The sequence below is a fragment of the Arabidopsis thaliana genome, chromosome 5, assembly GCF_000001735.4.
Source record: "Arabidopsis thaliana chromosome 5, partial sequence".
Taxonomy (NCBI): domain Eukaryota; kingdom Viridiplantae; phylum Streptophyta; class Magnoliopsida; order Brassicales; family Brassicaceae; genus Arabidopsis; species Arabidopsis thaliana.
The window spans coordinates 9,316,868-9,343,674 of NC_003076.8; the positions used below are offsets into that span (position 1 = coordinate 9,316,868).

At 29.0% G+C, this 26,807-nt stretch overlaps 2 protein-coding genes across 6 annotated transcripts; one reads left to right on the plus strand and one right to left on the minus strand.

Annotated features, from left to right (window-relative positions):
- The first annotated feature begins 1,100 nt into the window (after positions 1 to 1,100).
- Positions 1,101 to 4,209, plus strand: AT5G26670 (Pectinacetylesterase family protein). 4 transcript variants are annotated; one of them, NM_180547.3, is made up of 12 exons: positions 1,101 to 1,787; positions 1,990 to 2,072; positions 2,157 to 2,286; positions 2,367 to 2,440; positions 2,551 to 2,637; positions 2,727 to 2,851; positions 2,949 to 3,009; positions 3,103 to 3,156; positions 3,252 to 3,329; positions 3,412 to 3,517; positions 3,601 to 3,746; positions 3,842 to 4,209. In NM_180547.3, the coding sequence occupies exons 1-12, from the start codon at positions 1,589 to 1,591 to the stop codon at positions 3,947 to 3,949; spliced, it is 1,251 nt and encodes a 416-aa protein (NP_850878.2). In that variant the 5' UTR covers positions 1,101 to 1,588; the 3' UTR covers positions 3,950 to 4,209. The 4 variants fall into 4 exon arrangements, with proteins under 4 accessions (NP_850878.2, NP_001318657.1, NP_974837.1 ...); NM_001343974.1 differs by having other exon boundaries at positions 1,990 to 2,286; NM_203108.2 differs by lacking the exon at positions 1,990 to 2,072 and having other exon boundaries at positions 1,413 to 1,787; positions 3,842 to 4,124.
- A 10,488-nt stretch (positions 4,210 to 14,697) lies between these two features.
- Positions 14,698 to 16,417, minus strand: MYB86 (myb domain protein 86). 2 transcript variants are annotated; one of them, NM_180548.4, is made up of 3 exons: positions 16,045 to 16,417; positions 15,811 to 15,940; positions 14,698 to 15,703 (listed from the first exon to the last, which is right to left on the minus strand). In NM_180548.4, exons 1-3 carry the CDS (start codon positions 16,175 to 16,177, stop codon positions 14,908 to 14,910), a joined length of 1,059 nt encoding a protein of 352 aa, NP_850879.1. In that variant the 5' UTR covers positions 16,178 to 16,417; the 3' UTR covers positions 14,698 to 14,907. The 2 variants fall into 2 exon arrangements, with proteins under 2 accessions (NP_850879.1, NP_001332393.1); NM_001343972.1 differs by having other exon boundaries at positions 15,811 to 16,417.
- Between the last annotated feature and the right edge of the window lie 10,390 nt (positions 16,418 to 26,807).

Genomic DNA, 26,807 nt, shown 5'->3' on the forward strand with positions numbered 1-26,807 from the left:
TGTAGCATCCTATTAATGTTCCAAACATTGCAAGGATTATATGTATATATATATAGAAAATAGATTGTATATAATAAACAAACAAAACTATCGAAGGTAGTTAGCTCAATTGGTAAAGATCCTACGCGAAGCTTAAAGGTCATCGGTTCGAATAACGTTTGAGACAAAATTAATATTACATACTGTGATTTTGGGCTTGGGAAGATTACGAGTTTCGGTTCTAGAAAGATTATAGGTTTCGCTCCAAAACCTCTTAATATTAAAAAAAAAAACAAAAAACAATCAAACAAAACTTTACATTTTAGATAAAATGCGAATTGTTTTTGGAAATCACCTGTTCAATGGTAAAATAGTAGTTTACTAGTTTTTTTTTTTTGAATTTTAATAGTTTACTTAGAAGTTTAAATAAAAACTTGGATGCATCAAATTGAATGAAGATGTAAATATTAAATTATTAATAAATCCAGTGATTAAAAGTACATAGTTTAGTGGACGATAGATAGCACCGTACCGGTTTGGGAGTGTTTATTTTGTAAGAGCGTAACATGTGCATCGGATTTACAAACAGCCCCACCACTCTCTTTCTTCTTCCTCTCTCAGCCATTAGTTTCAAACCGATAAATTATGACAATTATTTTGGTTAGTCAAAGAGTTTTGGATTTATTGGCCTAAACTTATCCTGGACAAGGAAACGAGAATAATCCTATATTTTTTCTTACAACAATTACTAATTTTGAAAAGAATGATTCAAATTAAGTAAGAGATCTATATTCCTTGTGCAGGATCTATTGGTACAGAATTCCTTAAATATTTTAAATTTTATTTGCCACTCTTTGACAAACTATATGGTTGTGTATTAATTTGACATCCTTGATTACTTTAGACTCAATCCAAACAATGATAGTATGTGTTGAAATATCTTAAAAGAATGTTTTAAATCCAAATTACATGATTACCACTTCCGTAATTATCGCTCATGATTTTATTGCATCCTGGAAACCATTAGATAGATTGGTAGGTGTCGGGGATAAAAAAATCACAGATAAATAATATATATTAATATTGTTTTTGATAATGATTTTTTCCAATGCGTGATTTAGAAAATATCATAAACATCAATAATGAAAAATCATAGGTAGATATCACAATTTATATAGTTACCTCTTGTGTATGTTGATGTGTGTTTCAAGTATGAAACCAAACAAAAAGATGGTCTCCTTGTTTTACGACGAATGCTAAATTAGTTATAATTAGTAGTTTAGTAGTACTACTACTATTTTCTTTAATTAAAGATTAGTGTAATTGTAACTTTTAAGTATAATTAATTAAGACAATCGAGGTAATGAGATTCCAAACGTGAATCCAGCCATAAAATCTCTTTTTTAAAACAGTCTTCTTCACTTCACTTCTCTGCTCTGCTCTTGCCTCTGTCTCTTTCTTCTTCTTCTTCTTCTTCTCATTAAAAGCTGAACACAAAGATCTATTCTTTCACTAACACATTACCAGTTTCTGCATTTGTATTATATCCTTTTCTAAAACTTTTAACCATTCTTTCTCCATTCCCAGTTCTTAGAAAGAGTCAAGAGCAATGAGGAAGCTTTTCTTGTTAGGGTTTATAGTTGCAGGACTGGTTCTTGGGAATGAGGCAAATGGGTATTTAGAGTTCAATGTCACTGAATTAGATCGCATTGAGGATTTAGAGTTTGGTTTCTCCAAATTTAGTTCCAATTTCAATCCATTAATGGTTGGTCTCACACTTATCAGAGGAGCTGGTTCTAAAGGAGCTGGTACTGTCTCTTTCTCTCTGCTTTTTCCTTCAACAAACTTTTTTTCTTTTGTTTGCTTATCATATATTACTATATTAGTATCACTCATGTTTCTTAGATAGTTGCATTATACAATAAGTTACTTTCTGATTGTGTTATGTGAAACTGAAATGTAAAAACAGAACAGTGTTTGAATCTAAGTCTTATGTGTCTTAATTACTAGTTTGTTTGGATGGTACATTGCCTGGATATCACTTACATCGTGGACATGGATCTGGAGCCAATAGCTGGTTAATTCAATTAGAGGTTAGCGAAAGAAGTTTCTGTTTTTAGTAATGTTTGTTACTAAAATTTTTTTGAATGGTGTGTTGAAATTGGAAATGTGGAAAGGGAGGAGGATGGTGTGACAACATTAGGAACTGTGTATACCGAAAGAAGTCGCGTCGCGGATCTTCTAACTATATGGAGAAACAAATACAGTTTACAGGAATACTTAGCAATAAAGCTCAAGAAAATCCAGGTCTTTGTCTTTCCGCTTTAGGCTCTTATTAGTAATAATCTTTAAGAAACTATAATAGCTCATTTCATCTCTATTTGCAGACTTTTTCAACTGGAATCGAGTTAAGCTTCGTTACTGCGATGGTGGTTCCTTCAGTGGAGATAGTCAGAACAAGGTTCTTATCAATAGAGATCATACATTTCATTTTCTTGATTTTTATGCTTTCTTGGTTTTGTGGTTTGTGTTGTTGTTTCGTATAATTCTTTTTAACATGTAATGTTTCAGGCTGCACGGCTTCAGTTTAGAGGAGAGAAGATATGGAGAGCCGCAATGGACGATTTGAAGGCAAAGGGAATGCGAAATGCGAAACAGGTGTGTTAACTTTGTCACTCTCTTGCTTATAGGCTTCTTCTCTTATAATCAATGAAACAGTTCTCTAAATTTGTTTAGTACTCTTTCAGGCACTTCTATCTGGTTGCTCTGCAGGTGGTCTAGCAGTTATTTTACGCTGTGACGAATTCAGAAACTTGTTTTCTGGATGGACCAGAGTTAAATGCTTAAGTGATGCAGGCTTGTTCTTGGACACGTAAGTTTAGTTTATATGAATCTTTCCTCTGTTTTTTTCTTTCTCAAAATCAGCTTAGTATCGGTTATTGAACCGCGCTTGTTTTACGTGTTTAAAGGCCTGATGTATCCGGTGGACACACTATAAGGAATTTATATAACGGCGTTGTGCAGTTGCAGGTGTGATGTTGTTTTACCAATCTTCATATTATAAACTTTATAATGAAAGTGATTTTTTTACTTTAACACTTTGTTGTTATGGTAATGAATCAGGGAGTGAAGAACAATTTGCCACATTTATGCACTAACCATCTCAATCCAACCTCTGTAAGCTCTTCTTTACTTAGTGTAAATCGATTCTCTTTTGTATATATAAGCACAAAAGCTGACCCGTAAACTCGTGATGTTTCGATTTGGGACAGTGTTTCTTCCCTCAAAACTTGATCAGTCAGATGAAAACTCCTCTTTTCATTGTCAATGCAGCATATGATATTTGGCAGGTAAATTTTCTTCTTTAGATATCAACTCTGTTTTATACTAATAGAGACTATTAAAAGTAACCATTCTGGTTTGTTGTAACAGATTCAAAGCAGTATCGCTCCGCCGAGTGCAGATCCTAGTGGTTATTGGCATGAATGCAGATTAAACCACGGTAGATGCACTCCGGCGCAGATACGGTTCTTGCAAGGTAAATTCAAAACTTAAAAGAAGTCATCATTTTCAAAATGATCCAACTTCACTCTTATCTTATGATGTTGTCAATTTTGACAGGGTTTAGAAACCAAATGTTGAGAGCTGTGAGTGGTTTCTCGAATTCGAAAAAGAACGGTTTGTTCATCAATTCTTGCTTTGCTCATTGCCAAACCGAAAGGCAAGACACTTGGTTCGCCGATGATTCTCCTGTTATACACAAAAAGGTATGCATTTCATGTTTCATTTTGCCTTGAGAAGTTTAAAACATCAAATTTATGAGAAATAATCAAATTTTAAACGTTTTGAAACGGCGATTTAGGCGGTGGCGATAGCGGTTGGAGATTGGTATTTCGATAGAGCTGAAGTGAAGCTAATAGATTGTCCATACCCGTGTGATAGGAGCTGTCACAATCTGGTCTTCAGATGAATGATCTTCACATTCTTTCTTTTAATATACGAAGTAGAAGTGAAAAATAAGCTTTGTCCATTTCTTTCATATCTCAATGACATTTTGCTGCATTCGTATCCATTTGTACGTACCAGTTCTTACATTTGGAGGGAAAAAAATAGAATTTCTTTGTAAGAAGTTAATTTGATGATAACTCTATATGTCAATCTGAACAATCCGAAACAGTAATGTGGCTAATATGAATTTAGTCGAATTATTTTTGTTAAAGTGAATATCGGAAATTATTTTGTGATGACATTAACAATGGTTAGAACAATATCATCTCTATATTTTATATATTTAAAGAACCATAATTCCATGAACTTGTTTTTCTTATAGTATTAGACTTATTGGCACTACAATGGCTTCTGTTAAAGATGTTCTACTAGAGGCCATTCCTATATCCGAGGTTGTAAGTTGTAACGAATCTAGTTAGTTGTACAAGCGTTGTTGTATCACAAAATGGATTCAAATTTGCTAGTTATATTTATAAAAATAAGATAGGTTAATCCAAAATATAAAATAAAAATTACGAGTTTTTTTTTAATATTGTATTGGATGATTATTACTCTAAGCTCTAACCATATTAACAAGAAAAATTCTTTCTAATGCCCTTTTCATGATGCCTCTTTTCAACTTTACCCTTTTGTTTTATCCATTTTTATTTCTATCCTTTTCAACTTTACCCTTTTGTTTTATCCATTTTTATTTCTATCCTCTTTAAATTTTTAATGACCATTTTACCCTTATTTGGAAATTGTTTTAAGTTAACAAAATGAAATATTAATATTTTTTCGCCTAAAATATTCCAAAATAAATTTTCCGTCAAAAATTTTCGGAAAAAAATTTCCCGCCAAAACTTTTCGAAAAAAAAATTCCCGCCAAATTTTGTTTTCAAAAATATTTTTCCCGCCAATTTTTTTTTTTTGGCAGGAAATAGATTTACAAGGGATTTTAAATGGGTTTTATAAGATTTACAAGGGATTTTAAAAGAGTAATTTACAAGGGATTTTAAAAGGTTTTTAAAAGATTTACAATGGATTTTAAAAGGGTTTTAAAAGATTTACAAGAGATTTTAAAGGGATTTAAAAGATTTACAAAGGTCTTTTAAAGATTTTTAAAGGGTTTAAAATTGTTTTAAAAGGATTTTAAAATATTTACAAGGGATTTTAAAAGGGTTTTACAATATTTACAAGGGATTTTAAAGGGTTTTAAAAGATTTATAAAGGATTTGTAAACATTTTTAAAGGGTTTAAAAGTGTTTTGAAAGATTTACAAGGGATTTTAAAACCTTTTAAAATTACTTGTAAAATTTTTTAAAACCCTTTTAAAATCCCTTGTAAATCTTTTAAAATCTCTTGTAAATGTTTTAAAACTTTTTTAAAATTTCTTGTAAATCTCTTAAAACCCTTTTAAAATCCCTTGTAAATCAATTTGCTGCCAAAAAATATTTACAATGATTTTTAAAATCATTTTGGCTGAGGAAAAATTTGGCGGGAAATTTTTTTTTAGCTGGAAAAAAATTTTTTGGCGCAAAGTTCAGTTTCCAATTACATGTTTCTATTAAATGAGGGTAATTTGGTCATTTTGTTCAAGGGAAGGGGTATTTTTAAAAATGGACAACATAAAAGAGTATTGTTGCAAAATGGTAGTAAAAAAAGGTAGTTTTGCAAATCTTCCTATTAACAACTACTTTTCAGAAAAACCTTAATGTCGCCTTTATATATAAATAATAGTTTTATTATACAAAATGAATAGTTTTATCCAAAAAAGTGAGTTATACATTAATACTTTCAAATTGATCCCAATAACATTTCAAAATTAGATTAACCAAAGAGATTCATTAGAAAAATTGGATGGATCAAAAAATGTGTTCTGATTACATGCCAATAAAAAAGATATCATTGATGGCCTCACATATGTTTTTTGTTCTTGTTAATCTTATTTAAACTATTTTAAAACTACATAAATCTAAACATAAAACTACATCGCTTTCATTCTGGAGTAGATAGAAGAAAATTTTAACTAAGAAAACAATTACTAATCTGACCTTGGAATTAGTATGTGTGAGAATTTCATGGATTAATTTTTTTTTCTTAAGTCTAAATATGAATCAGTACACCTTAGAACAAAAAAAAATCATCTAATATTTTAAGTTAATTAATTTCTTGAATTCGGTGTCAATTATAACAATGAACAGTCTCAAGAAAATATAATGTTCAAAATAAAAGTACTATATGTCTCTTTAGACAATTGCCTTAGAATTTAAATGACCTTAATATATGAAAACTAGGATCAATTATGAAAAAAACACAATAATGTATGAGGTATTGCAAAAAACGAAACTTTTTGGATGGTTTATAAATATGAGTATTTTTGGTAAATTGTATTGACCATTTTGCCCTCAATTTTTCTTTTCCCAAACCATCATTAAATTCGTCGAGCTCTTTACTTGTTCTCTGTCATACTCAAACGGAAATGAATCCATGAAGATGAATTCTCCAGATTTTATTTCCCAATCAGTACTAACCCGGAAAGAAAATCATCACTACGATCATTACATCTTTATTTCGATTTTAGAAATCAAGAGGGAGAAGAGAAGCCATGGAGAATCAAGTCTCTATTAATCTACTATCACAAATCTCAAACATGTAAAAAAAATTTAATTTGATTTTAAATTAAAGAGGGTGATTCGATTGAATACACATGTAATTTTCTATATCAAAAATCCAGTTTTGAGTTAAACATGTAATTAAAGAGATTGATTCAATTGAATTTCCCAAATATGTAATTGATTTTACTATGTGTTTAAGATTGGATCTTTGGGTTCCCTATACACCATCTTCTAGGGTTTAGATTTCTAATACTAAAATGGATTTATTGGGTTCAAAAGGTAGAAGAAGATCGATGAAGTTTCTGGAAAAAAATAAAGAATGAGGAATGAAGATCGATGAAGAATGAAGAAGAAAGGAAGAATGAGGGTGAAACTGTCATTTTATCCACCAAAATATGTCCATCTCTATAAAGACAAGTGAAATGTGCTTTTTCTCAAAAATTTTGGGCTGAAATATGCCCAAATTTATAAAAGCCACATGAAAACTCTGTACATGCTATAAAACTATTTGTGTATTGTACATAATTTGTACATAATTTGTCCATAATAATGTCCATCGCAACATGAATCGGATTCACGCCACTAACAAGAGACACCACTAAGTAAACATTTTGATCAGAACTTCCAACAACTATTTTTGACATAACTTCCAATAACTAACCTATGAATTTCTATCAGAATTAATACAATAATGGAAGATATTCTGTTATTAATATATTCTTAGGTGTATCGTATCTTTAGATTTGCACATATCGTATATTTCCTATTGTTAAGGAAATAGCTTGGTTTTCAAGCTTTGTATGTTTTGTATATATATTCTAGACCTTGTGGTCAAAAGCAATACACAGAAAATATTCAATCGATCGACTCTTATTTTATCATGGTATCAGAGCCAGATTGATATATATTTTAGCAATATTTTTTGGAATGCATAGTAAGCCGGGTGATATATTGGCGGTGGTAATTTGTTTGATTATATTCGGAAAAAATTATGAAAACGTGTTTTTGTCTCAGAGGTTGAACATAGCAGCTTAAATTGAAGAAATTTATATTTACCCAGATGGAGCTTGTAGTCAATACTACCATTCATATCATATTGAACTCTTGGGGATATTTGATAGCATACTTCTCATAAGCCTCAACCTGTCTTACATCAGCAGTTTTAAACTCTTTCAGAACCTGAATGTTCTCGAACCTGAATGTTCTCAATATCCTAGGATGTATAAATTCTCAAACTCATATCAACTACAAATTATATTACGCCGGTGAAATCAATTTTTATATTGGTCATATTTTATTTTTAATAAATTTCATTTTAGTCTCATAGCCTGGTACAATCGATTTTTAACCGGTTTTGGCCAAACTGTTTACAGATCCAGTTTTCTTTCGACCTTTCATATGGTTTACTAAACATTTTATTGGCAATCAATGTTTATTCTATATAAGTTCTAACTCTCCTATATTATTATACATTGGTATAACACATTAGGAATTTTTGAAAGATTAATTGAATAATTTTGTTATTTTACCTAATATAACAAAATTAATATGCACTAAAAAATTAACGTATTTCTGAGTAAAATAAATGTTAATATTTTAGTGCACTATTTTCTCATTTTCTTAAAACATCAAATTTATGTGCGTTTATGTTTAACCAACAATCGAGGTACATTTTCAATAATCAGATTCTTAAACGTTTTAAAATCCGATTAGGTTGTTGCCATAGCGGTTATTGGGATTTTGATAGAGCTGAAGTGAAACTAATAAAGTAAAATCTCTATAATTTAATAAATTCTTTCGGTTATAAGCTGAAACTAGTGTAAAAATAAAGATAAATCGATAATATAATAAAATAATATTTTTCTTAAGAATTATTTATAAGCCTATATAGTCCCACACTATCATATATAAATAATTGTATAGAATTATAAATATAAATATATAATTTGTTATATTTATATATGTAAAACATTTAATGAAATATGACTCTAATATTGTTTGTCTTTTTTAATTGAGAAAATTTGGAAAAATGCCTCTTTTCTAAGTTTTTGTTTGAGAAATAACCTATCCATTCCTTACTAAAATTTACTAATAATTTTAAAACATTTATATTTAAAATAAAAATCAGTTTTATCTATTTGTCGACACAAAAATAAAGAATTATGTGTTTGGAGTTAGATTGATTTCTTTATATAATGTGACAAATATGAAGTGATAAACTTTAAAATATTTGTTTGATAATATCATGTTAGATTTTAATATTTAAGATATATAAAAATAGCTAAAAATAATAATTAAGATTTGAAATTAAGTTTATTCATTTTTTTTTAAATTCGTATTTAATTTTAATTAATTTAAAATAATTTTGTGTTTTAAATCTGGAGAGAATTGTCTTTTAACATATTTCAAATTGTATTTTTAATTAATAATAGGGTATAGTGTATTTTTCAAACAAAAACTCAAAAATAGAGAAATTTTCAAAATCATCCTTTTTAATTTGTATTAATTTTTGGTATAGTTTATTTCTAATATTTTTATTACATCCAAAATAGTTTGTGTTATTTTTTAAACTTAATGATTGATTTTCTACTTGTAATTGGTTTTAGAAAGATACTGGTTTAAAGAAAATAAACTAATTTAAAAAAAATTGTTTTTAAGAGATTGCAAAATTAATCAAAAAGTTATTTATCACTAAATTAACACTTCTATAAATTAATAAAATTTCTCAATCCAACACTATTAATTTATAGAGGGTTTACTGTAGATTGTCCATACCAATGTGATAGGAGCTGCCACAATCTTTATCTTCAAATGAATGATCTCATTTATTTTTTCCTATATGAAGTATAAGTGAAAAACATTTATTTTCTTTCGTTTTGTTTTGTTTAAAGTTTCATGTATCAGTGATCTTGTTGTATTGTGTCCTTTTGCACGTACCAAATCTTGGAAAAAGTTTTCCTAAAGAGATTGAAATATAATGAAGAAAGACTTTTCTTTTTCTTCACAGTTGTGTTTGCAATAAGTTTTATATTATCTTTTGGGTCAATATAAAAGTGAATATGAAAAAATCACATTGAATAATGTTTTGTAATCATATTGACATTGGCTTGAAGTTTGAACTTTCAAGGCAAATCCAAAAATCCTTTAACAAAAAAAAAAGATTTTATTTTAAAAAAACTTTAACTCACCAAATTTTTACAACTTTATTTTTGATTTTAAAAACACACAGATCTATGCAATATAATATTTTTTACTACCGTCAATTTTATAAAATAGTAACAAATAATATATAAAATCGAAATTCTAGCTACGAAGAGTTCAGCTCTTCTTTTAAAATTTTGAAAATCTAATATATGTAACCTATACAACTAGGTCCAGTCCAAGATCTTGGGACAAGAGTGCAAAAGCCCCAGACCCATAAGTTCATAACCATGCAACTACTGGCGCACATTTTTTTTATAATTTGTTTAAAATGCAAATGTGTATGCATGTTTTGTATTGTTAATTATCTTTTTGATTTTAGGGTAAAGGCTAAAGCTCTAGCGATATTGGACCGGCCGTAAACATAACCATTTTAATAAGTACTAATGTCGATAACCATGCTATGTATATATATTGCTCGATTGTTTTGAACACAAATATTTTAGCTTATATTGGTATTAATAAGAGAACAACTAATTAACATGTTTTATGAAGAAAAAATACATGTTCTTGGAAATACTTCAAGAAGTTTCATTTTGTAAATAAAATTTGTTTGTTCTATTGTAAGTTTGTAACCAAGAAAATTTCTATATCAAGTTTCAGATATAAAATTTTAACGAATATTGCTGTCTTTGTTTTTGCAAAAAATGTTATTTTACAACTTTCATGAAATATTAATACAGCCTCAAGTTTTGATATTAAGTCCCCATGACTGTGGTAAATAATGCAACTCTAGAATATTGTCTTGCCACCGCCATCATCGTTGTCTTTATCACTAAGCTCGTTTTTCTTGTTTACGTTATCGTTATCGCTATATAAAACGACAACGATCCTTTTGAAAAATCTCATATATAAAGAAATCCTTATATTCATATTTTATATGTACATGCTCTTTAAATTTATATACAAGTTGAGAAATTTTAAAACAACAATGGTCGAATAAATGCAATGGAGCTATAATGATATTTTTTGTGATTTGTGATATAGAAATGAAAGTCATGATTAAAGTAGGGCCTCAATTATTTTGGCTCACATGCAAATTGTGAGGTGTAAGGATAAAAAATGCCTTTTTTATAAGTCTTCAAAATATAAATGATCAACTCATAAACGTTTGCTTTTGAAAATTCTAGAGAATCCTCTGTATTATATTCTCATTCAACAATCAACAATGTATGTATATTAAATTTCATAGCCATTTTTTGGCTTTGAATATCGGTTTGTCTCTATCCATAATAAATGTATAAAGATATAAATGACTATAAGTTGACAACTATAAAATGAAAGTTTCTTAAAAAGGTATTGCATTTTTGTTCGTAAAACCTACTTATCCAAAACTGTTTTCGTTTAAAAGAATATTTACATAAATACGTTTGAACTTCATCTTTATCAAAAACATTTAGTTCTTAAATTGTTAAAAGCATATACGTTTTGGTCACTAATCAATTTTTTTTGTTATATTTGAATATTTAATTTTAATGATAGCAATTGCGATAATTTTCTGCTATTTTTCAGGTATTGTTTCTCCGATCCCTTAAATACATGGATTGGTACGTATGAGAACTATTGTAAGAAAAATATTAATCACATACGTAGAATTGGAACCATTTTACAAAAATGTATTTTCTTGTCAATTAATACATATTGAGATAGCCTCCACACATAGTATTACATAGGTTTTTTCACCATTCATACTAATCATTTTCAAACTTTAATTGATTTTGAAAGAAGCATCAATGAATTGATTATAATTGAAAGATAGCATCATAAATAAATTTGAAGAATAGAGTCGGACCGAAAATATAGGTATTCCCTTATCATAAAGAGATCAAGAGAGCCATATCAGTGTCTGTCTATCTAATGATAGCCGACACAATAAGTTACTTTTTCGTCTCGCAATTCTTTCTTTTAAGGTAAAATGTTTAAAAAATAATAACGTTTTACATATGATCACTTGACATGTTGATTACAAAGTACTAATGAACGATGTAAAAAATAAAAGATGTCGAAGAAGATAGAAGAATTACAATTACTAAAGTGTATGATATATCGATTTGATTCACTGCTCATGAGTGTCTAGACAGGCGCCTAGTTGCCACCTACGTTTTTAAACCTTGAGTGTATCAAATAACTGATGTAAAAATACAAGAAGTCGAATAAGATGTTAAGAAATCAACAAAATCACTATCGTGTATCTATCTCGCATTTTGGTTTTGGCTTACGAAAAAACTATATAATTGTTCACATCATTTTCATCAGGCTCGGTAACTCACATATGTCCATGATCATGACCATGTATACATTTCTCTTCTAAATCAAACTAGTTAAATTGGGTTAAAGCAACATATGTATTCCTACATGGGATCATAGCTTGTCCTTACTAAATCTTAAATGTAAAAATGTTCGAGTTTTTTTTTTAATAAAAACATTTGCTGGCTTTTCTTATCTCTTGCATGGCTTTTCCAAGTTATATCAACCCTATAGATGTCAGCAACAAGGGCCCTTCTTCTGCAAGCATAGAACTTTAATTTTGGTCCACCTCAAAGGAAAAAAACAACTCAAAAGCTGCACTCGTGTGAAACATATTGGGATATTGTCAGAAGACTACACCACCTTCGAATTTCGTCGTTCACCACCTTACAAGATCAAGGGTCCCTTCTTCTACACGCATGACTTATTTCTTGTTTTGGCAGACGAAGATCATAAATCAAAATTTAAGAATAATTTTGTGGACTTGTAAATATTGTTTATGCTAAGAAAAAGAGTGCATCAGAAAGATCAATGATCTATACAAAATAAGACGATCAACTATAAGACTATCATCACTAAATGATCCAATAATCTTTTACAGCTCTTAAATAGTATTTTTTTAACGATACAGTTTTGGGAGACGTAAATTATCTATCAAACCAAGATCAATAAAAGTGGAACAAGTAAACATTGAATAGAATTTTCTCTGGTTAGTAAAATTAATCCTAACATAATGTTTTGTTAACGACTTACTCTATAAGATCCAACCAATAATCAAGTGTGTTATTTCATTACTAGTGTGGTCAGTGTTCTTTTTTTTCTTTCTAAGTTTCTTCTGAATTAGTTTTAAGATAGGTGAAAACGTATTTAATTTAGTGTGTTTGCACTAGATTTTGGATTCAATCCTAAAGATAAGCACATTTCTTATAAATGAAAGGTGTATAGTTTTTGGAGGCCTGTGACAAAAAGAAATAGTTTTTGGAGGCTCCGCCATGCTGAAGATTGAACATCCGGAAAAAACGATTATATACGTTATACATTGAAATAATGGATTGAACGACACTTATATAAATTGTCACCATTAGTACAACCAATCAGAGTGATTATAAAAATTGTAAAAAACCTATAATCTGATATTTCCATACGTTTACATATTTGCTTACTTTTGTTTTTGTTGATTCATATTTGCTTACTTGATGATCAAGATAAATATACTTTCACTTCATATCTATCACCAATAAATAAATGCATTCAAAAAAAAAAAGGGTGCTTATAGTCATGACTCCTCTAAAACTCTTTGTTGTAAGAGTTGATCATATTTGTAATATATCACTAATATTTGATAAATTAAGGAATGGCAACTATTGCTGTAAAGATAAAACGAATGAAAACTATCAAACAAAAATATTTTTTTTTTTCAATCAATTATAACTACTAAAGAAACCATTTAAATACCTTTGATCTTTTGAATTAATAAGCTAAAAATTCTAGAAACTAGCACATCTAAAATTAGTCATGCACCAAAACTTCAACTCACGAATATATTGGTCTTTCCACATGCTCACTTCTCATTTTGATATTACATCTTTCAATATTCACCTGTCATTTTCAAAACTGTGGGAGATCGATGTCTGGGATGTAAAAACAATGAGTATCAAAGGGGACAGCGATGGACTTCCATTCTAAGATGAATTGTCCTTTTTGTAAATTTATCTATTTAGTTGATATATTTTTTTCTTTGTAAATTATTTGGTTGATAGAAGATATCCCTGACCGCAACACAAGTATGAACAATATTAATACCAAAACTAATTTCAACCATAATGTACTTATTTATTGGGATATTACTTTATGAAGAGTACTAGATTAGTAATATTAAGATTATAAGGATACTTAAATTTATTTTATACTTTTCAATAATTAATTTTTTTATACTTTTCAATTATTAAATATAGTTGGGTAAATTGTATCTAAAATGATTTATAAACAGAAATATGACTTCTAAAACTAATGATTGAAACGGTTCGCAATATTTTCACATACTATATCGGTGTCAATAGCTCAACTGGTTGAATCTAGAGAATATCAGGGGGGAAATGATAGCATGTTGTTAACTTACATTTCGGAAGACATAGGTTTAATTTCTCTGAAAATAATCATAAAAACATGATCTTCCATGCATATTTAATATAAACTTTATAACTTAATAGTTTTTTAAGATCTATAAATTTCATGGTTTGAACAAAATTCATAATCTAAACTAGTGAATATAATTTCTTTTATATAATTTCTAATTTTTAAAATATTCATATCCTTTTGATATACTAACACGGCCTGTATACTTGTAATTCAAAAGAAAAAAAAATAGTATCATGGAATATTATATTTGAGACCCACTGCATTTGTTTTTAATACAAAAAAGATTATGGGTCTTTCGGTTAATTGTTCACGCATGCATCTCTCTTTGTCCGGAATCACTTTTCCGAAGAAGTCTCCACTCCAACTTAAGATCTATTAACCTCTCCTTAAAACAAAAAGACCATCCACCACGACCGAGACATGTTTTACTTTACTTTATCTTCTTGTTTTTAATATTATGATCAGTGATATAACTTTTCCTAAGTAAAACTAAATATAGATGTAAGTAAAAATATAAATGTATGAAACTCAATTCAGGTCAAAGTCATAAGTAAGGAAATGGAATAAAGAACTACATCTTAGCACCAAAAAAATTCACTCGAGCAGAAAATTTACATAAATCAAAAACCATATACATACTTTACACACAAGCATAACAAATGTATGGATCAATCAATAAACTCAGGTCTATGAATATGAATAGAAAATGAAACTCTCTATAACACATGTTAATAATCTAAAGGCTCTGATCAAACACCATGTTATTAAGCTTTTGTAGATTTTTACCGTACACTTCCACGTTAGCATCGTGTAGTAATGTTGCAGCTTCTTGGTTTGGTGACGACGATGATGATGCTGATCTCCAGTAGTAGTTGGCAATGTCTGGCTTCACTTCTGCTTCTATAACAGTTTCTGAGCTTTGGTTGTGTTCTGTGTAATGAAGAATCTCTGATGCCCATGACTTCATGTCTTGATGATGATGATGTTGATCTACTAGTGGATTATTATTGTTCATGGTTTGGCTAGCTTCTGTGTATTGATTACCAAAGAAGGCACTGTAGATACTGTTGCTCTGACTTGGTACTGTGTTGCAGTAGTTGAGTTGTTCCCAGTTGTTTGGAGCAGGACTGAAGTTTGAAGTCATTGGTGTCGGAGATGATGACGTAGACATTGAAGAGATTAAAGATACGATCTGGTCTGAAACCGTTGTAGTATTACTTGAACTAAAGCAAAACGCAGAGTTTTGATTAGTCGTAGTTGTATTCGCCGGGAACCACCATGGACCTTGTTGCGATGAGACGACCATTGACTGATCATGTAGGTTGTTTATCGAACCCGTTGACTTTACTACTTCTGATGACGTCAGTTTCTGATCTATGACGTTAAGAGATTGAAGCTCGTTTGTTATTAAGGGTTTATGTGTTGTTGGGTCAATGCCTTTTCTTCTCAGCTTCTTCTTAAGACATGAGTTCCAAAAGTTTTTGATCTCGTTGTCTGTTCTTCCCGGTAACCGCGTTGCGATTTGAGACCATCTACATATTCAATATGAACCAAAGATTTTTTTTTTAACATATATATATATATACACAATATACATTATAAATTCAAAACTATATAAATGTGTTGCAAATTAATGAACCTGTTGCCTAATGCAGCATGGAGCTCAATGATCAAGCTTTCTTCGTCTTGAGAGAAAGCTCCTCTCTTTAAATCTGGTCTCAAATAATTTATCCACCTAAGTCTACAACTCTTTCCACATCTTTGCAAACCTATTTGATCATATATATCCACCAACGCATATAAAAACATTATAAACGATGCTATATAAACCTCTTTAAGCTATATATAATATAAGAGCACATAGAGACCAAACCTGCGAGTTTAGGGACAGAACTCCAACAGCCATGACCATGTCTAGTGATGTAATTGAGAAGTTTCTCATCTTCTTCAGGAGACCAAAGGCCTTTTCTTAGCTTCTGCTTAAAACAACAAGAATGTCTTCCCATTTTTTATAAAAGTAATGAAGAAAGTATAGATTGTTGCAGAGAGAGTTTTATGGTTCTTGGAGGTTCTATAAGCTTGAAGAGGAAGGAAGAAGATGGAGAAAATTATTATAAAATGAGAGAAACTATGATTGGCGATATTCTGGTGTAAACACTTTTGTTTTATAATCGTTGGGTGAATTAATTGATACCTTTTATGGGACCACCTTATTCAGAAAACTCAAGAGATGAACTCAAACATAGTAAATAACTATTTGATTCCTTTACAAAATAGAAAGAAATGGTGGTTAAGACTTTAGAGGTAACACTTGTAAACTTTTTTTTTTCTTTTTTTTTTCTCGAACGATAGATAGAAAAATGTGACATATACTGACAGAAAAGTAGTCAACTTTTAAGAAATTTATCTACAATGAAAAAGAAGAAGAATCATTATCGTAGACTTGTAATCTGAATTTATTTTCAATTATTTTTAAAAAAGTATAAAATAGTATGGTTATTAAAATCAACAAATAACAGAAACATGATGGTTAACATAAAAAAAGAAAAGAGGAAACTTAATTCACGGACAATATATTCTAGTCGAATTATTTGCTACGTTTTGGAAAGTATATGATTAGTGAATTATACATCGAGTATAAATATTACTAGTTTCCTAATTAGTAATAAAAAAGTGGAAAGAAAAATAAAGGGAAGCCATCGGTCAACAACAAACTCATTTCCATGAAAGCATTGTACGAGTCTAAAATTATTGTCCCCCCAAAAATGTCTACGGAATTTTAATACTTTTTTGTTCGTAAACGAAATTAATATTTATAGTACTTTTTCGTTTTATTTTTCCTACTTTTTTGATCTCAAAGGAGACACCTTGATGTGCTGAGAATGTAAAGAGTTCTTCAATTCAAGTACGCAAAGTAATGGTGGAAAAATAGCCTTAAATGTTTCCACTATGCAATAATTTGGTCGCGTAACCACTAATATTCTTATTTATATACACACTAATGTTACTAGTTACCGACTTGTAACGGGTAATCTTTCATTAATCTTACATCGATGAGGCTAGTCTAACGTGAAACAAAACAAAAACAAAGATAATTTTGATTAATTTCGAGCATGCTTCTACACGAGAACAACAATAAGTGTTTAGAAACGTATATTATGATAGGAGATGCGTTCTCATTATTATCGTATTATAGGAAAGAGAGTTTCCTTTTTAAAAATACAATCATGATGATTAGTTTTTTTTTGTTATTTGAAATTTCATGATGATTAGTTTACAACAAAGCTATTTTATTTATATAAAGCTACTAGCTTAAGTCGAGTCTTAAGAAATCATACAAACAATAGCATAATTGAAGAATATCATTACAACGGAAAAAACACTCAATCCCTTGTATATACAACTGGCTTGTCTCCTTTGACATATTTGTTGTAAGAGGAAAAAATCTCATAGATCATCACCTCAATTTTAATAATAGCGTCAGCTGCGTCACGAATGATATATTATATTTTCAATTAAAATGGGATTTTGTCTTATGCATATCATTTTTTACATGTTTAAACAATTTTTGTATAACATATAGTATATATTTGTTTTGGTATTTTGCATTTACACTACCCAAATGTCGTTGTATCCTGAAAATATAATTAGTATATTTTTTAAATACAAAACCATTTCATCAAAATTATTAGGACGAGTAGAGGAAGAAAGAAAAATTATAATATACATATATTACGTATATATATATGCAGTAAAGAACTTATAAGAAACTAAATGCAGTGGATAAAATCGAATTAGCCGTCGATAAAAAAAACTGTAATGAGAAAGTCATCCAGTTATATTTTTATAACATGCAATCAATTAGCCGATGCCAACCTCTTAATTCTGTCATTTTCAAGTTTTATAAAATCATCTTTGCGTAGTCGAAAGTGGACTAAAATTGGTTGTAAAAACTAAAAAGTATATATTGGCATAAGTTAAATGTTTTTATGTGCATAGAAAATTATATAGTCACGGTGATGTTTTTGTATAGTTTGTAATGGGAAATACAAAAGAATTCGCCGCCTTTCAAATGATTGAGCATTTAAAATTTTCAAGTTGGAGAGAGGTTGACATTGACTTTGGTTTTATCTTCGAGAAGCCATGTTCATGAGAGTAGGACTTGCCTCTTCCAAGGTCCTGTTGAGAGGACTATTTTTCGAAATGAACGAAGTGGTGAAAGATCAATAGCTATAAAAACCAAGAAAAAGACAAAAGTAGATCAAATGCTTGGCCATCAATTTGGTCCAATGGTTTGGCTAATATCGTTCAAATTGGTGCCATTACTAGAAATGAGCTGTAAATTAATCATGCATTTTGTTAGGAGGAAAAAGTAGTTACGTTGTAGACTCAATGCAATGCATTTATATGCAAATTATCATTGACAATAATGTATCAAAATACTAGGATTTGTATCCGTAACTCTTTGGGTTATAATTGATCATAAACTTTAGAAAAAATATATTACTAGATAGTGTTGAGTTGTTCCGTATGATCTAATGTTTGGATACACGCTGATCAACCAGATTGGATAAGTGGACGTGGAGGTTGGGAAAGGGTGGTAAACTCCCTTTCTTTCCGAGGGTTAGAGCGTCCTTAAAGATTTTAAGAAAGTTCATCGATCAATGATATTTCATGTATTTTAAACCTATGATTGTTTGTCCTAAAGTTTATGTTCTTTGTTTAAATCATTGTTGCAGTTTTAAGGTTAAAAGTGAGAGAGGGAGAAAATAATTTACTTAACAATGCATGTTGACTTGTACCTTATTTCTTAATTTAATTGTTAATAATGTACTACTATTAAAGTAAATAACATTCAAAAATAACATGCATGTCAATGAATTAGTTACTTGTTTTCGAAAACTCATAAAAATAGTTAGTAAAAAACAAACAAACGACGTCAATGAAAGGGAAAAATGAGGACGAATAAAAGAGGGCGAAACTAAAGTAAGAGAGCATCATTTTGTAGTAGAATGATGATTGCAAAAGTGGGACAAAAACAGAATTTTCATGATTTGGTCACAAGAAATTATAAATTTCCTTGTTCTAAGTACAAAAAAAGCTTGCTTAGAGAAGCAATACTATACGAAAGTAGTGAAGAAAGAGAATGTTGAAACATCACTCTCATGTTCAATCCCACGATGTGTGTGTACTGTGTAGCACCAGGCTTTTGTTTCCTCGTATTTTTTTTTTCATGAATACTCTCAGTTTTTTCGTTTGTTTATATATGATTGTTTCATTTTCTGAGTATAATTATTAATCTACATCATTCGTCTGTTGTTTCTGTACTGAAACCTTTTTGTTTTACGTAGGAAAATATTTTAAACTAATATATATCTTATACATATGTTACGAAGTATATTGTGTTTGTCATTATGAGCTTTATAAATTAAAAATGTAAGAAACAATTTATTTTTGGGAATGAATTATAACTATTTGTTAAATTTGATCATATTATTTATCATCCAATATTTCTTTAATCTAATAATTAGCAATCCGAAATAGTCATTAACTCATTTTAACAATTTTGTCCATTTTTCGAAGTTTTTATTAATTCAGGTCTGATTCAAGAATTAATTGTTAAAGAATAACATTCACATATTTCCCACAAAATTAAAATATTCACATAATCAACGAAGCCGTTTAAACTCCACGAGTTGGTCTGAAAACTAAAAAAACATATAGTAGGCTTATGAGTTAGGAACCTTTAATCCAACAACCAGCAAACAATAGGAGATCATGCTATCTTCACACTTTGTGTTTAAATACTTAGTCCATGAAACTCGGTTAGAGATAGAATGAGCCAAATAATCATCATCCGAAAATACATGTTATAATCGTAACCGATGGTTAATAAACCGTAACCGTAACAGTAATAACCGTAACCGTGGTCATGCCTAATTATAATGTCATATCAAAAGTGTGAAGGTACTAGATATTACATTACCGGCGAATCAATAAAGCTATAATTCACATGTAATGTAGCAAAATGGTCCATGTAATTGAGTTATATAAGAAGCACTATCTTTGGTTAAATCATGCTTAGGACAAAACAATAAGCACGTGTTTTTCTAAGCTTCCAAATCTTTGAAGTTTCGATCGTACAACAAACAACTATTTAGTCATTTATAAAGCTGAAGTTATGCCACGTCGTCAAGACAAAGATGGAAGCATTCGCCGACGGAGAGAGATTAACAGAAGTCAGTGTCGTCATTACTTTTACTGATTTTACATGAGGTCCGATCCTCGCCGAAATCAAAATTACAATTAAACACGATTAGTGATAATCGCTTTTTAATCGCGGAGAACACATAATAATTAGTAATTATAATATCCCTGTAAGCATTCCATAGATTTTATTTACAAGAAAAGGTGTTTGCCTTTTACTTTAGAGTTTAACAATTCTCGTAACTTTTGGACAATTGGGTCCACGTTAACGGAATCCTTAAAAATGATTTAGAGTTAAGTATTATTTGGTGATACAACAATAATGACTTCAGATTTACAATGACGGAGAAGCGAAATTCTTATCTGCAAGACTTTTTTTTATTATGTTTGTATGTTTTTGTCTAATTTATGGCATGACGTCTTATCAAAAACTATGCCCTAAAATCAAAAATCTTAAACCTCAGTCTCACAAGATTAATTTAATAATTTAGATTCACATATAAAATATATTTGATGCGAAATATTCACCAATCCTAGCAATTAAATAAAGAGTAAAACCATCTAAACGTTTCCAAAAGATAGAAATATATTTGTTGTGGTATAAGCCGTTTTCTAAAATTGTTGTGATAAATTTGTTATTAGCTGTAAATACTCATTATTATTTTAGCACTATAATTATAAGAGTTAATTTTCTTTCAAGCTAGCATCTTATTCATGGAGATTTTATGTCTATGTGATGGTATATATCATACTTTAGTTCTAAGCAAAGCAAAAGCAATGATTAGAAAGTTTAAATAGTAGTTTTGAGTTTTAACGGCAACAATTAAAATGAAGAAAAGTTTGAAAGATAGTTAAGGAGGTGACATGGATTTTCAAAAGATAAAAAGAAGTAATAATAAAAAGGGATTTTGTCTAGTTGAAAAGTACGACCCATGATCCTACTCATGCATAATTACATATAAGTAGGACCTTAACTCAATTCCAATATCTTTTTCTTTTAATGTTTAATTTTTAATCGAGTTCATATTTGTATCCATATTCTTAGAATCATGGAACTCATATGACTGCTTTTTTAGTAGAAGTCAAATTACAATATAATTAAAAGTGTTCGTTAATAGTAGTTTGGATATGTTAGGTATGCATTCATCTTCCTAAGGGATTTATCTTTTTTTTTTGTCAAAACCTAAGGGCTTTATCTATTACTGTTTTTTCCTAGTTCAACAATTTTTTTTTTTTTTTTTTTTGTGAATTCCCACAAAATTGAATATAGTAAAATTCACAACGGTGGAAGGTACCACTAGGTTACCAAGCTTCGACAATTTGGTTTAATTACTTGATTGACTAATTGTTGCCGTCGGTATTCCCTGGAAAACTAATTTCCCTTCAGAAAGAAAAAAACTGTAAAGGTGTTAAAGATTTGATTTAGGGCAATTATGAAAAGGTATTATGTCTGGTTGAAAAACATGAGCCATTAGAAGAACAATTACATGATGTGTTTGGTAATTAATTAAGTGGAGGGAAATAGGAAAATTAATAGTCAATCTTTGATTAGCCACACTCTTCACTAATAAGTACTTTTTTTTTTGCATCTTCCATTTCATAAACCTTTCTATCAGTCACTCCTTTTTTTTTATGCAAGTCTATGTCTCAATTATAGGGATCACACTCTCCTTTCTCCAATCTAATCTTTCTTTTTCTTTCCTTTAATTATCTTCCAGTATGATGCATATGCGACACGTGTTAGTTTATTATTTGATGCTTTGTTTTCAATTTCAGTTTATTAACTTTAATGAATTCATACATATAATAATTTACTTTCTTGTGTTTCTCTGCCAACCACATACTGTATAACTTGTGTTTAAGAGTGGAAAAGCATTCGACCAATGGTTGCACACGAAAGAGAAACATAATTTGCAAGTCGTTTCCATTTCAAGAAAATTTAGTTTGTAACTATATTTTGAAGATTTTATTTGGCTCATGTAGCTATATGGACAAGTTAATTATGCAGTCTTTTATCGAGTCCACGTATAGAATCCGAATGTAGCCGGGATGAGAAGAAATACCCTATTTTCTTTACATATATGTGTGTATAGTTTGGATCTCTTTGACTCTTTGTGACATAAAAATTTTAACACGTCATATATGTTTTAAAATCAATATTTACATAATGCATTTTAAATAGGTTGAACGGCCCTCTCAAAAAATTTCTTCATACAAATTTTTGATCTTATAACAAATTTTTAGGTGCAAAATAACATAAGTTGGTCCCTTTATTACTCTATTGATTTATTTTTGACTAAACATTAGATCCATTTTCATATTTAAATTCCAATAGATGCTCTAAAAGGCTAGATATTTTGTATATCTAAAACCTAGCCTATGCTAATCACAACAAGCTTTAACAGGTAAATAGAGCCCAACAATTAGCTTTACATAGGCCCAATTGGCTTTTCAAATGATCCGATTAGTTTGCTATGTTACATAAAATTACTTTATCATGTGACAAAAAGCTTACATTAATCTTGTAATAAAACAATAGTAATTTAACACAAAAGAAAGAAATCTAACGAGCACGTCAAGATAAAAAAAATGACTTAAAACTAGGTTGCATGGAATTAGAAATTAATGAGTTTGCCGAGGCGATTTTTCTGATTTTTCTAGAAAGTGTATATTTGTTGGAAAGATCAAAAAAAAAAAAAAGATCAAAATATAAAACACCATACTTTAAACCATATATTAAAAATATTGTTTTAACAAAAAAATCAAACACATAATAGTACATTGTATAATATATCTATAATAACTCAATTAATACAAACATCATAACTAGGGGTGTCAAAATGGGTAATCAAACTCAACCCAACTCATAATCAAATGAGTTTAGGGTTAAATGAGTTATGGGTTGACTCAACCCATTTAACAAAATGGGTTAATCCATTTAAGTAATAATTTAATTAATTATTATTATAAAACACTATTAAATAATTATCATTTTTAATAATTATTAATTCATTATCATCAAACTTAGGATATTTACGGATTCTATTTTTTAAAGGTTTACATTTTTGACGGGAAAATTACAGGTTAACGTTTTTGGCGGGAAAATCACGGGTTTACGTTTTTTTGGCGAGAAAATTATGGGATTACGTTTCTGCGGGAAAATCACGGGTTTACGTTTTTGGCGGGAAAATCACGGGTTTACGTTTTTTGGCAGAAAATTACAGGTTTACGTTTTTGGCGGGAAAATTACGAGTTTACGTTTTTGGCGGGAAAATTACGGGTTTACGTTTTTGGCGAGAAAATTACGGGTTTTACGTTTTTGACGGGAAAATCACGGGTTTTCATTTTTGGCGGGAAAATCACAGGTTTACGTTTTTGGTGGGAAAATCACGGGTTTATGTTTTTGGTGGGAAAATCACGGGTTTACGTTTTTGGCGGGAAAATCACGGATTTACGTTTTTGTCGGGAAAATTACGGATTTCTGTTTTTTGGTGGATAAATTACGAGTTTACGTCTTCTCAATTTCATCTCTTGTATATTTAAGAAATTTGGAAAAATATTGATTTTCTTAAATTGGTTTAGATGTGTTGGTTAAACTTAAATTGATATTGGTTTAGAGATTTTATTTGGTTTAATTCAATTTTACAAAATTTGATGGGTTAATTGGGTAAACCATTGAAACCATTAACCATTACAACCCAACTCATTTTACTCATCAAACCAATTGACCCAATAACTCATTTGACCCATCAACTCATTTGAGTCAAAAATTTCAACTAATTAGGAATCATGGGTTGAGTTGAGTTGAGTTGACCCATGAATTCTGACCCATTTTGACACCCCTAATCATAACGCTCGAAGTTAAAAACATAGACCATGTCTTCATTCTCATTTTATCAACTCTATAACGTTGCTTATAAAGTCATAATAGCCTAATAATCATCATATTAAAGTAAAGAATTTTAATTATATTTCTTATAATATAATAGTCTTCTAGGTCACTATTCACAATCTTAATTATTTTAGAACAAATAATTGTTTGTTAATAAGTTAAGAAAACACCAAAAATTCATATATGTACTTCTAAATTATTTATTTAATACATCTAAACTTGGGTTCGCAAAAATCGCAACTCTTAAAAAACAGAATTCGTTCTTTCAAATAGTTTTCAATTTGACATTTACACAAATCTCTTTTCAAGCGGATAACAAACCTCTACCAAAACTTTTCTACAATCTAAGATATTATATTATTGAAATTGTATGCTTTTATCTTGATAATTAATAAAAGCATTCCAAAATTCTGAAATGTGGGTTCCAAAGCTATGATTGGATCATATTTTCTTACCAATTCTCTCATGTCTACATAAAGCTATTTATTTTAGGGATATTAATAAGATCAAAAATAGGGTAATGCCAGCTAAATTACTCTTCATTATTAGCTGGTAAAATTTATTTCTAAAAGTGCAATGAAAAATATATAATATCGGGTCAATGCCCCAAAAGATATAATATCCACATGATTTTATAAATTATAATTTTACAAATAAAAAAAAAGACAAAAATCATATTTATGTATTAAACTCTTGATTTTACCCAAATTATGCATATATTTTCTAAATAAAAATAATTTTCATAAATAATTTTTTATATGTCATTATTAATAAATAAATACATGTAGTCATATTAATGTATTAAACTCTTGATTTTACCCTTATATGTAGTCCATTTTTAAAAATACTCTTTCTCTTGAGCAAAACAAACAAATTACCCACATCTAATGAGAAACATGTAATTTATGAACTGAAATTTTCCCGCCGAATTTATTTTTTCCCTGACAAAAAAAAATTCTACCAAAATATTTTTTTTTCCGCCAAATTTTTTTCCCGCCATTTTTTTTTCTCTGTAACAAATGTTTTTCCAGCTAAAAACATGCATTTAAAAATCTTTGTAAAGGTTTTTAAAAGCTTTGTAAATTTGTTAAAAACCCTTGTAAATCATTTTAAAACCTATTAAAATCTTTATAAAAATTTTAAATATATATGTAAATACTTTAAAAACCCGTTTTAAAACCTTTTGTTTTACATTTTAAAACCTTTTACAATAATTTTAAAAGATTTACAAGAGTGTTTAAAAGATTTACAAGGATTTTAAAAACATTTGTAAATGTTGTAAAAATCCTTGTTAAATCCTTTAAAACCCTTGAAAACTATTTAAAAACCATATAAAAATCTTTTAAAAACCCTTAATAATTTTTGAACCATTTTAAACTCTTATGAACCCCTTACAAAATGTTTTAAAAACCCTTGTAAACCATTAAAAATCTTTTAAAATCTCATGTAAACCCTTTAATAATTTTTGAACCATTTTAAAGTTCTAGAAAATTATTTTAAAAATCTTTGTTAATCTTTAAAAACACATGTAAATCTTTTAAAACCCTTTTCAAATCTTTTAAAATCACTTGTAAATCTTTTAAAACCCTATAAAAATCTTTTAAAATCCTTTGTAAATCTTTTTAAAACCTTTTACACTTTATAAAAATCTCTTAAAATCCCTTATAAATATTTTAAAACCCTTTTACACATTTTAAAAATCTATTAAAATCCATTGTAAATCTATTTCCTGCGAAATTTGTTTTTTGCGGGAAAAATCTTTTTTAAAACAAATATTATGGCAGAAAATGTTTTTTTGAAATTTTTTGGCGGAAAATTTTTTTCAGAATATTATAGGCGGGAAAAATCAATATTTCATTTTTTTACCTAAAACATATTTTAAATAGGGGTAAATAGTCATTAAAAATTAAAAAAGGGTATAAATGAAAATAACAAATAAGAAAGGGCAATACTGAAAAGGGATTGTGTTGAAAGGGCATTCATACCAATTATTCAAAGTTTTTGGCGTTTCTGTGAGATGTACTTTGCATATTTTCCAAGTTGTTTGCCCATTCTAAAAATTTATTTGTATGATTCAGAGTACATCTTTAAATTACTGTAGATAACAAACTTTCTGAAATTTACTTTAGATAACAAACTTTAGAGTAATTTCTAGCTTACCACAATTCTATATACATTGACAATATATTACTGTATTTTAAAAGTACAATCACTTAAAACTATTGCAAAACTTCATATTTTAAGAACAAAGTAAGCTAGAAATTATTCTTAGTAAAAAGAAACAATGAGAGTAAGAGAAATTAATTCGCCAAAATAAAAACAAAACTTAGAAATACAAAATATTATATTACATGCCCCCTCGTATTACATGGATAGATTTTTTTCTTTTTTTTGTCATCAGATATTATTTAGGATCAGACGTACCAAACTTTGGATAAGAAAAAATATTTTTATATAGATAATAATGAATTACCTGGTCAATTAATTGATAAGAGATTTCCTGGATGTTATTTAGAATTAATTAGTCCACCAAAGTG

Bases quoted from the DNA above. Each gene is read 5' to 3' on its own strand.
- AT5G26670 (NM_180547.3), top strand. From the start codon at position 1,589: ATGAGGAAGCTTTTCTTGTTAGGGTTTATAGTTGCAGGACTGGTTCTT. The intron at 3,518-3,600 runs GTAAATTCAAAA...CAATTTTGACAG, and splicing joins GCAGATACGGTTCTTGCAAG to GGTTTAGAAACCAAATGTTG. The intron at 3,747-3,841 runs GTATGCATTTCA...ACGGCGATTTAG, and splicing joins CTCCTGTTATACACAAAAAG to GCGGTGGCGATAGCGGTTGG.
- MYB86 (NM_180548.4), bottom strand. From the start codon at position 16,177: ATGGGAAGACATTCTTGTTGTTTTAAGCAGAAGCTAAGAAAAGGCCTT. The intron at 15,941-16,044 runs GTTTGGTCTCTA...ATGATCAAATAG, and splicing joins TTCTGTCCCTAAACTCGCAG to GTTTGCAAAGATGTGGAAAG. The intron at 15,704-15,810 runs GTTCATTAATTT...TTGAATATGTAG, and splicing joins CATGCTGCATTAGGCAACAG to ATGGTCTCAAATCGCAACGC.